Here is a 12,305-nt window from a genome sequence, read left to right as displayed (position 1 = left end):
AAGATATGGCAGTGACTTGAATGAGAGGTAAGAAGGGAAATCAACATTAAGCAATTCTTACAGACCAGACCTAGTCTGGCAGCCCCTTTGCATACATATACTTGATTCTCACAAGAACTCTGAGATAATGCTCTCCATTTTACACAAGGGGAAACTTAAATTACAACGCAATTACCTAACTTGCCCAAGGCCATACAACGTGTATACAAAACAATTAAAAGACCTCATAATTGGTCTTTAGGAAGAAAAACAATAAGATGATTAAAAAAAAACTGAAAATACTAAGTGGAGGAGGATTAACTGATGGAACATCCTACAAGTACCTGACAAGATTATTTCAAATTTTAAAGATAAATAATGCTACTTCAGAGAACCTTTTGAGTTCAAAGTCTAGTCAAGTGTAGCTTTGAATACATTTCTAGAAAACAGATTTATTTTTAAAGTAATCTAATAGGGAAGAATATAATCTTTTCCTTAAAGCCTTGTATTAGACTGACTTACATGTAGGACTGTCTTGCCACCTAGCAGTGAGTTTGGAAGCTTTCAGGTGATTACCACTTAGATGGAGCAATAAACAAAAGCTCTGTCTGTACAGGGTAGTACAGTGGCAAAGGGAGAGGAAAAGCTGGGTGAACTTGAGTTAAATTACTAACCCCCTGACCCTCAGACTATTTATTAATAAAATGGAGATACTATCTCCCTCACAGTGTAGTTGAAGACTCAAGAGACACTCAATAAAATGTCAGTTTCCTAATCCCCTTAATGTTTGCTAAACTACTGACATTTTAAATATAAAACAGAATGCTAGCATTTACATTAAAAAAAAAAACTTAAAAAATATACACCCAATTGTTAACAGTAGTTAATTTCCTGGTGGAAGACTACAGCGGCTCACTTCACATGATATATTTAATAACTTTTGAATTTCTTATAACATCTTTTTCCAATCAGAAAAATAATCAAGATGAGTGTATAGAAATGACATTAACTCTTAAGAAAAACTCCACATCAAGATAGTCACTTCCCTGAAATAATTATAGAAACAAGCTAAAAATGAAACAAAAAAATAAATCAACTGCACACCTAAGCTACCCTGTGAGTTTAAATTCTAACGTAATTTAAAAGATATTTAATATACCAACTGAAGACTTCCAGGAGTTACAGCTACGAAAGTAGGTTTACATGAATGACATGCAGTAAATCTTGTATGTAAAATGTACATATCATATCGTATATTGTGGGAGAAGGCCAGGATGAAGAATGGCTTGTTTACCAATAATTATGAAATAAACTTAAAAAACTACAGCTATCCAGGTTTGTTTTTTTAACATTATAATAGTGAAGAGGCAACTCCCACTAATTCAGTACTATCCATATAATCAAATAATGACACTCATTATTATAAGCTCTAAGTAAATTACCAAAACTATCACTATCATCTCTGGAATGTTGAAATAAGATTTAATTCACTTCCTAGACATTTGGATAAGCACAGGTGACAGACTGAATCAATCATAGTTGAGAGTAATACTGTCTTGGCATATACACTAGAAAAATCACTGTATGAAAATCATCAGGTTCATAAACCAGCCCATCTTTCAGTATAAAATTTCAAGTTGTGGCCTCCTACCCTATATGACAGTCTTTTTTTTTCTCAATCTCCTCTTCTGTCCTTCCATTTTCTCCTCCAGAGGACTGGGAAACAGCCAGCTGCAATTTAGTGCAGGTGGCAGAACTAAGAAGCTAGGGACTGGAGTGAGCCGGGGTAACTGACAGGTAGAACTGACAGGCAGTTCTTGATTAGGGGCAACTAAAGTAGAGTGGGTGAGGAGGTGTGCGGTGAGAACAAATGTGTTCTCAAAGGGGCCACGCTAGTCAGTAAGAAATACAAGACAGAACACAAGCAGCATCAAGAACAGGGGAAAGAGCAAAGGAGGAAAGAACAGGCAGGCTCTGAGCTGTTTATTAAGCAACTCTGGCAGCAGCACTCCACCAACCAGGCTTGGGGCTGTAAGATTTGTATTTTTGGTGTAAATCCACACAAATAGGAAAAAAAGACTATACATATATAAAAGCAAAGTACATGGAACATTAAAAGGCAGTTGAATGGTATAAATAAATAGAAAAGAGTAAAAGACCAGAATAAGTCTCCCCCCAAAAAAACAACCAGGAACTAGTCCCAGCTCAGTCACTGAATGTCTCTCCACCAGCCATTCACTAACTATAAATTATTCAATCTGTCTGTGTCTTGAGTGGTTACTTTAGAACATATGACTAGCAAGGTCTTTTCTAGCTCTGAAGTTTCCTGTATCTAATGGATTTAATAATCTATAACACTTGTCACACAGGATGTAGCTACATTCTAAGGTATGTTACTCCACAACAGGGAGAGCACAATATACCAGAATATAAATAAGAGAACACAGAATAACAGTCCAGTATCCCTACAGATGACACTTCATCATCAACTTTCATCAAATCCAGTAAGAAACAAATTCCCAGTCTCCTCCTTTAAAGCAATCCATATAATCTTAACAAGAAAAACCATGGCCTAATATCTAAACACTAGACTTCACTTTAAATACACTCAGAGATGGAGAATTTGGTCACTTGTGAACTTCTCTGAGGTTCCCTTCAGCTTCTTTCTATACGACATATTCTAATGTCATTATGCTTTTCTATTTTTCAACACCTTGAGTTTTCTATTTGCTATATGTTTAATATTTCACTTTAAAAAGTATAGTCCAGGGCCGGCCCTGTGGCTTAGCGGTTAAGTGCGCGCGCTCTGCTGCTGGTGGCCCGGGTTCGGATCCCGGGCACGCACCAACGTGCTGCTTCTCTGGCCATGCTGAGGCCGTGTCTCACATACAGCAACTGGAAGGATGTGCAGCTATGACATACAACTATCTACTGGGGCTTTGGGGGAAACAAAAATAAATAAGTAAAAAATTAAAATAGACAAATAAATAAATAAAAATAAAAAATAAAAAGTATAGTCCAGGGGCTGGCCCCGTGGCATAGCAGTTAAATGCCTGAGCTCCGCTGCTGGCGGCCCAGCTTCGGATCCCAGGCGCGCACTGATGCACCGCTTGTCAGGCCATGCTGTGGTGATGTCCCACATAAAGTGGAGAAGATGGGCACAGACGTTAGCTCAGGGCTGATATTCTTCACAAAAAAAAAAAAAAAAAGAAAGAAAAAGTATAGTCCAGAAATGGCAGAAAGCTGAACATAATCCAAGACTCAGTTTCTCTATGGGTTCTATGTAGAAAAAACAATCTATGCTGAATATCAGCCTTATCATTTAGACTAAGTGCCACCTAGTGGCAAGTGTTATATATTATTAAATCCATTCAAGCCATATTCCTTCACCCAGCAAGTGACACACTGGCCAACAGCACTTTCTCCATTAATTATGCAAGATAAGTAAATACTGGTCTTATGGAGCTTGTTGACAGATCAGACAGACAGAGAGATAAATAGATAATCAATACAGAATGTTTATATAATTACAGAACAATGTTAAATGTTACATAAGTACGCAAAAATAAGTATTCAGCATTCATTGAAAAGCTAAAAGAAACAAAAACACTTTGTTAGGTTTAGCACTTTGTCATACCTGCTCACCTCACTCAGACTTTCCTAATTTCTAATTACTTCATCTCCCAGGTTTCAATCATTCCTTTCCCCACCTTCCCTTCCACACCCATGCACCCCCATCTTATCTTTAAATTCTACTCCAGAAAGGGGAGGGGGTGATGATGGTGGGGAGGATCTATTTATTGAGCACCTACAACTCCCAGAACTGAGCTAGGCATTTTGTATCCCTTTTCTCACTTAAACCTCACATCAATACCATAAAGTATTATTTTCTCCCATTTTTTAGACAAAGGAAAGACTTAGATTCTAAGTAATATGCTCACAGCCACAGATCTCTTTTAGAGACAGTGCACTGATTCCAAAGCTGCCTATACCACCCTGCCTCAGAAAGAGCTGCTTTGTCTTTCCATTCCTAGGCCTACCACCAAGATTAGACCTCGATTATATATTGCTTATGGTCTCCATCAATTCCAGTCTATTCTACACTGTTTACATTCAGCCTCTTCAAAAATGTTGGTCATCCCCCCCTCCCACTCAGCAATATCCCTGATTGATATTCAAATCCTTGGTTTAGCACTCAAGGTCCTCCAGGAGGCCCCCAACCCCTTTCCAGTTTTATTTCCTACCACTCCCTATTAACTCTTCACCTTTTCTACAAACTCTCCTCCAATTAAAGAGATTCACAACTCTATGTTCCCACCACGATACATCTGCTACAGCACATAATCTCCTACATTATAATTATCTGTGTACTTTCCACTAAATCATAAGCTTCACCAGACCATTTCTTAGCCATCTTTATAAGACCAGTACATAACAGTGTCATATCTAGTAAGCACTCAACAACTGTTTCTTTAATAAATATACTGTTATTAAAGCAATTATAAAGGAGAACCACTAAAGCATGGTTATACTCTTCATTTCCCTTAACCCTTCCTTCATATCTGGGGACCTCAATGTTTCTACTTCCTGCAGTTACTGTATGGATCAGGAGCTTTGTATAGAACTATATAATTTTACACAAAAAATTTTCTCACACTCAAACCCAAAGTTAAATAATTTGAAAAAGTGTGCTGGAAACTATGGAGACAATAAAAAATTCAGTGGTTGCCAGGGGTTAGGGAGGAGAGTGGGATGAATAGGCAGAGCACAGAAGATTTTCAAGGCAATGAAACTACTCTGTGTGATACAACAGTAGATACATTTGTAGATACATTACACGTTTGTCCAAATCCATAGAATGTACACCACGGGAGTGAACCCTAATGTAAACTAAGAACTTGGGGAGACAATAATGTGTCAATGAAAGTTCACCACTTTTAACAAATGTAACATTCTGCTAGGGGGTGCTGATAATGGAAAAGGCTACAGTATTTATGGGGGGGGTGGGGAGTACATGGGAAATCTCTTGTACTGTGCCCTCAATTTTGCTGTGAACCTAACACTGCTCTAAAAAAATATAGCCCATTTAAAAAAAAAAGTATGCTGGCAAAATAAAGCAAGATCTTAGGGGGTCTGCAGTTTTCCAAAAAAGGAACAAATATCCTTTTCCAATTATGCAAACCAGCCTAAAGCCCGTATGTTCTGGAGCAAATTAGACTAGTTCCACAATAAGTTGTTTATAATAAAGAAAAAAAATCCACAACATTGGTTCTACACTTTATAAGGCAACTAATATTGCAGTTACATAACACAATCTTTACTACACTAATAAAAAGTAAGTTTCATAAAGTCATAAACATTTTTCATTATATAAATTTTTCATGAGCAACTATTCTTATACATATATATTCTTCATTTACAATTCTATCATCTAATTAACAATGCACACACACAAAAAATAGCTCTGAGGCCAAGTCAAAACTATTGAATACAGAAAAGGAAGCATGAGAGGGGAATTAAAAAGGGTTAACTTGATTTTCTAGCATATTCCACCTCACATCCAACAGGTGCGGCACTTTCACTGCAAGGCTTTTGCAACTTAGGACGCCTAAAAAGTAGCGGTTTCTATCTTTTTTTTTTTTTTTTTTTTTTTTGTGAGGAGATCAGCCCTGAGCTAACATCCGCCAATCCTCCTCTTTTTTTGCTGAGGAAGACGGCCCTGGGCTAACATCGGTGCCTATCTTCCTCCACTTTATATGGCACGCCGCCACAGCATGGCTTACCAAGCAGTGCGTCGGTGCGCGCCCGGGATCCGAACCAGCGAACCCCGGGCCGCCGCAGCGGAGCGCGCGCACTTAACCGCTTGCGCCACCGGGCCGGCCCCTCTTTTCATTTTTTTAAACTTAAAATAGTGTAAATATTCCCAAGACTGCCCTGAACGTGACCAATCTGACTGAAAAAGTCATGCTTCTCACTATGCATTGTCTCAACACAACAAACCTACCTAAGTATTTATACAGATAGGTAATTACTACCACTTACACAAACCATCCAGAGTGCCTCCGATGCTTCCTTTTCCCCACTAGTAAGTTATGTTCAGGAAATACATCACCCTTCTCACACCATTAGGATATCATTTCACTCCCTGAAGCAGAAGCAGGCCTAATGAGGCGTAAGTGACACTATGAGGTTGTGCCAGGCCTACGAGGCATTCAGAACTGTGGGCAGGGTGTCTGAGAGATGGTAGCAGTTGGGCATTCAACATTCCTACATTATTACGGTTGTCCTAGCAGAGAAGAGAGCAGTAAGAAGTAGACCCCAAAAAGTTGGGGGTGGCTCAATGACAACATCCATGTTCAAGCACTAATTTACCAAATATGTCTGCTCAAAATGCCAAGGCACATATTTCAAGGGCTGTGGTCCTCTGCACTAAATACTACACTGCTGCCTTCCTACAACATGACCCACACACCACAGGCTGCAATATAAAAAATCCATCTTGAACCCTGCCTGTGAAGGTTACCAAAAGAAACTGATTGTTATAACTAAAATATTTGTATAGAGTGCTTTACTAGTTACAACTCACTTACATATACATTGTTTTATTTGACCTTTATAATTTCACATATTTTACCTTACTTGATAGTGACAATGTGCCTGGCAGATAAACGCAACAAAATGATCACTCCTTATTTGATAGAGGTAGAACCTGAAGCTTCTACCTCTCAGATAGAGAAATTATCTATAAGTATCTGTCCACAAGACCTCAGTCTCCCTGAAGATTATCAACTCATTATTTGGTTCAATGTTGTGTATCCCAAAAGAAAGCAATCTATAGTGTCTTAAGATTTAAGTACATGCCTACGCATCTAAGTAGTACTTAAATCACTTAAAAATAATGGAACCTTTTGAGAAACATTTGACAGTCAACCATACAAAACCCAAAACGTGAAATTTAAGCTTGTCAGTTTTGTACAAACAATATAGTATTTTCTAATAATCCAAAAGGAACTACTGCCTAAGAGTCTTACTACAATGTTCTCAGGGTCTAAGAGACTGCCTGTAGCTGAAAATAGCAATTCCTTTGGGTACTTCAGCAATTAAATTTCCTACAGAATCAAAATTATATATATATATACACACACACACACATACACACACACACATAAACAAATTCTGCCTACATGAATCATGTTGCATGAAGGTCTCAAAGTACTCTGAGTCCTTGGTTCAAAAAACCTTTTGAGTATAAGAATATATAAATGATTAAGAAGAAAACAATATCTGCCACCAAGTAACTAAATGCCTTTGGGTGTGACCGACAATTACAATTCAGTATGACACGTCCAAGAAAATTATACTGGGTCCTTTAAGAACACACAGGAGGGGCACTGAACTCAGCTTGGTGGATCCAGTTAGAATATCCTCAGACCCAAGTCTGGAATAATAACGCACTAACACCAGCACTTTTCATGCACAGGGAGGCATTAAACTGCTGAGCCCACACAGGGAATTCCAAGTTCTTAAATATGGCTGGAGCACTGAAAACGAAAGGAAAGAAAGGCAAACAGTTCAGCTGGAGAAAAAGTAAATGAAGTAGTTACGAAGCTATATGCCACGCCAGCTCTTTTTTTTTTTTTTTTTTGATGAGGAAGATTAGCCCTGAGCTAACACTTGTGCCCATCTTCCTCTCTTTTGTATGTGGGACGCTGCCACAGTATGGCTTGATGAGCGGTGCATAGGTCCACGCCTGGGATCCAAACCTGCGAACCCCGGGGAGCCACAGCAGAGCACGAGAACTTAACCGCTACACCACCAGGCCAGCCCCACATTTTTTGAGCACTTGCTATGTGCCTGATATCCTACTAAATGTTTTCTTGCATTTAATCCTCACAACAACCCATTGAGCTAAGAATAATCTTGCAATTGATGGAAGAGGGAAGGAGAGGTTGGATCACTTGTCAATGTTACAGGTTTTAAGTAGCAGAAACAGAACTGGAATCCAATTCAGATTAAATCCTAATTGCGAGCTCATAAACTCTCCACTCCATTGCCTCTCTTAATGAAGGCTGCTAGGGGGAGCCATTGAAAGGTTTTTAAATTAAGGAGTGAAATGATCAGATTTACTCTTTAGAAAGACTGTGGAAGCTGGACAAAGGGGGTGAGTCTAGAACCAGAAAGAGGAAGGAGGAGCTGTCAATGCCTGCAGTAATCCAGGTGAGAAATGATGATAGCAGGAACTGTGGCAGTGAGGATGAGACAGACAGATTCAAGAGATATTCCAGGAGGGAAAATTACCAGTTCTTACTGTTTAAAGGTAAAGGGTTAGTTTGAGAAAGGAATTCAGAAACCTGCAGTGAGAAGCTAGTTGGGACATGATATCATCTGCCAGGAATAGAGAAGCAACAGGTTTCGTTTGTTCAATAAATATCTATCGAGTGTCCCCCAAATGCAAAAGACTTCCCTAGGCCAAGGGTCAAGTCTGAATTTATAGTCCTGGTTTTTAGAAAATATTTCTGAGAGTAACTGGCAAAGTGTTAAATAATATAAGGCATATTTATAACTAGTCATTACTATTAACAGACTTGGCCTAAAATCTAGCGAAAACAGTTTGTGCCACTATTTTTTAAAACAACTACTACATGCAGAAAACAAATCAATAGAGGAAAAGCATCCCATAATTTTACAACGTGTTATTTCATTTGACTTTGACATATCTTCAATCTCTTACACAACACACACATGCACAAGCGTGCACACATTCACACACAAATACCACTCTGTAATTTGTTTACTTATCCCTCTCCCTCTTATAGGTGGGAAATGTATCTGTTTTATTACTCAAACTATAATACATATTTGGGTTTTTTTCATCCCACTATGACTTTCCAAGAACTTAGTTCATAACCTCCTACTTGACTTCCTATAAAATATGACCTACTTCACATCAGCTTATTTCAGTAACAATTCCTAGACTTTAACCACACCTTTCATTCAAGGATGCTCTCTGCAAATCCTAAGGCACACCAATCCTGTGCAGATGTGGCAAGTTATTAACAATTCCCATTTTACTACATAGTTAGGAAATTGGCCCAGGGGAAGTAGAGTAACTTGGAAATAATCACAAAGCCAAATGCCAAAAATAACAACTTTTAGTCAATCCATGAGAAAATACTGCCCCTAGTTGAAATAACATGAAATTTAGTATTAGAAGGAAGCAAAATGCAAAATAATGCTTTAAAGCCAAGTTTCAGGTTTTCAAATTTATTTTTAAAAATGATTAAATACTAGAATTAAGATTTGTAAGAACTTGCAAACACATTTTTTCCCCTAATACCTTATCCAGAGTGCCAAAGATTATTTAATGAATTACAGCTGGCAAGTGTGGCTTCCCCCCCAAACCATTTTTTTTATCTTACACACTTAAAAGACATTAATAGAAATCTGCGGCTATAGGATAATACATAACTTTTTAACAAACTAGCTGCTTAAAACCTAATATCTAGAAGCATATATTAGAATAGATCTGAAAATACTGCAAGTGAGTGTCACATTTTTTCCTGAAAATATACTCTCCATAGACCCATCTGCAATACACATGGACAATAAATTTAAAACTTTAATAGTCAATAATCAGAATGAAAGTTTCCCAACCACCACTCATCTAGTATGTATCTAAATATGTTGCTGTTTGATATAATTTAGTAAAGGCTTTGTTTTATTTGGTCATGAAATAAAGGTCATATACAATTTACAAACAAAAAATACAACTAGAATTGTACAAGTTGCATTTATGGTGTTTGTGCGATCATTCTTATATACACAAGCCAGAGCAAAATATCTTCCCTTATTACACGGTATTTACACTTTGCTTACAGTCAGAATCAACACGATTTTCCCTTCAAAAGAATGATTATGCACTAAGAACAAGGGAGACAAATGATTATTGGCAAAATCCACTCATCAAACCCAAACTGCAAATTTTCACAAAAACTTCATATATCAATCATGAAACATGATTTTTCCATTAATTAAAATTCAAACTACTAATTCTAGTCAGACTTCAAAAAAAAAAAAAATGCTTTCCATCAACGTCCCTCACACTAAATCTTGTATATCCTCTACTAGTAGCATTTTACGTGGAGCTTTATAAATGAAATGACACTCCAAAGGATTTTATGGGTAACCTATATTCTAAAAGTAGTGATCAACTAGTGGAGGAGGGGAGAATTCGTGAACAATATATTCAGTCTAGTAATCCTGGTAAATCAAATACCTCTTATTCCCTGCACCAGAATATTCAGGTCGCTTAAATACACCACACCACTCTCCCCCCACCCCCACACACAACCCCAAGCTTTTAAATTACCATAACAATAAGAACTCTGAACAATTTAAAGTTCCTTTGACATTAGAAGTGCCTTTACCTTACTTAAGGCTATTACTTAAATGTCTTCAATTGCGTCTGCTTAAAGCATTCCACAAAGATTCTAGAAGCAGTATTCATCAACCAGAAACTGCCCTCTTAAGCGCTTTCCTCATTTCAGTTCCAAAGATGAGGCAGAAAGATTGTCATAAATTTACAGAGCAAAAGCATATAATTGTAAACTAATGACTAAGAAAAAGTAAAACATTTATATCAAATTCCCAAGCAGGATGCCGCCCTTTTTCCTTCCGAAGCAGGAGTTGCTGGTAAAATACAGTAACTAAACTCTAGACTTAGAGTCTAGAAAACGTTGAAATTCTCCACCCTAACATTCACAAGTTTTTAACATCAAAATTCACTTAACTGCTACTCACATATCAAATGAATATCCAATATGGATATCTGAAACTATTCTCACACCAACAGAAAAAAATACCTCGCGCCTCTTCTAATCATCCTACAATACCCTCAGGTAACCCAGATGCAAAGCTGCGGCAGCTGCCCTTGGCCTAGGCCGTCAGAAACCAAAGGGGGGGGGGGATTGGGGCACAATAACCAAGAGACCAGATCTTTTTTCAAGGCTACTGTTTCCAAGCAAAACAATCACGGGCCCAAAGCGACCGCGAAGAAAACTGGAGACACTGTAATCCCGAGAGAAAAGGGTGCGGAGAGGAGGAGCGCCGAGGAGGAAACTAAGTATCCCCCTGCATCTCTCAGACCCACAAAAACAACAACAAACCGTAGTGCCTGTCTGCACGTAGAAGAACCAGATGGAGTCCCCGGGGCTGAGACAGTTCAGCCGACATACACCGTGGGTAGTGGATAAATCAACCGATGATGGGAGGGGAAGAGGGGTGCCAAGGGAACAAGCCACTGGATGGGGGAGACAAAGCCTCTGGGGGTGCTCAAGGACCAAACAGAGAGGTGAAAGGAAAACACGTGAGAAAAATAATAAAAGAAAAATGAAGACAGAAATCTGGTGCCTGGGTTGTGGCAGGTCACTGAGCTACCGACTAGAGAGGGGCACAACAAAGGGGCACGGGAGGAAGGACAGCTAAAGGGAGGAGATAGAGAAGGGATGCGGGGCGCGACGGCTCGGACAAAGAGCCCAAGGCGGCGAAACAAAGGGCCGGGGGTAGAGAGTCGCGGGGGGCAGCGGGGAAAAACAAAGCGCCCGGGGACGGGGGCACTGGCTCGCCGAGGAGGCGACGACGGCCGCCAAGAACAAAGCTTCGCGGGGCCGGGAGGCAGGGCCCGCGGGCGGAGAGCGGGAGGCGCGCGGCGGGCACGGCGCCCGCGGGCCCCGCGCGCCCGGCCGCACTCAAGCCCGCACCCGCCGGCCTCGCCGCCGCCCGCCCTCACGCGCCGGAGCCCGAGCCACGGCGGCGCACGGCGAGCAGCGCACAACCACACGCCGCCGCGCTCGGCGCGCGCGCCGCCGCCCCCGCGGCCCCCGGAGGCCAAGCGCGCCGGGGCCCCCGAACCCGCCGCCCGCCGCGGGCTGCGAGACGCCCGCAACTTTCACGGTTCCTAGCGCTCGGATTCCCCCAGACTTACCCTGTCACAACAGGCGCCATCTTCCACAAACTCTCGCCAAAACTCCAACCCTCGCGAGATTCCCCCGGACGCCTTCCCTGGTCCCTCTCCCCCGCCCCTTTCCTTTTTCCTCACTCCTCGATTCCACCCAGCCCCCGCGCTCCTTTTCTCCTCGCAGCTGCCGCGAAAAGCCAGGCGCCTCGCGCCGCACGCGGAGTAGGGGATCCTGCTCGCTGCCTTCCCTGGAAACCTACCCAAGCGATGGAGCATGCGCAGGCGGCTCCTCCGCGGGCGAGCCCTCCGTGTGGTCCATGGGGAGCGCTCCGGTTATCCGGGTTTTGGGACGCGCCCTGAGGGACGTACG

The 12,305-nt window shown here is 40.8% G+C and overlaps 1 protein-coding gene across 4 annotated transcripts in view; it reads right to left on the bottom strand.

Moving 5' to 3' along the window:
• Positions 1-12,290, bottom strand: part of RBPJ (recombination signal binding protein for immunoglobulin kappa J region) — a 111,653-nt gene extending 99,363 nt beyond the window's left edge. The window contains exon 1 of one of the 4 annotated variants that reach the window (XM_058546847.1): positions 12,196-12,290. In XM_058546847.1, coding sequence (XP_058402830.1) covers positions 12,196-12,254 — 59 coding nt within the window. In that variant the 5' untranslated portion in view covers positions 12,255-12,290. Of the gene's footprint in view, positions 1-11,962; positions 12,035-12,195 lie in introns of those variants that run through there. The other 3 variants (XM_058546846.1, XM_058546844.1, XM_058546845.1) reach the window with 3 other exon arrangements.
• Between the last annotated feature and the right edge of the window lie 15 nt (positions 12,291-12,305).

Source organism: Diceros bicornis, chromosome 8, assembly GCF_020826845.1.
Source record: "Diceros bicornis minor isolate mBicDic1 chromosome 8, mDicBic1.mat.cur, whole genome shotgun sequence".
Lineage (NCBI taxonomy): Eukaryota > Metazoa > Chordata > Mammalia > Perissodactyla > Rhinocerotidae > Diceros > Diceros bicornis.
This window is presented reverse-complemented; position numbering and strand designations above follow the sequence as displayed.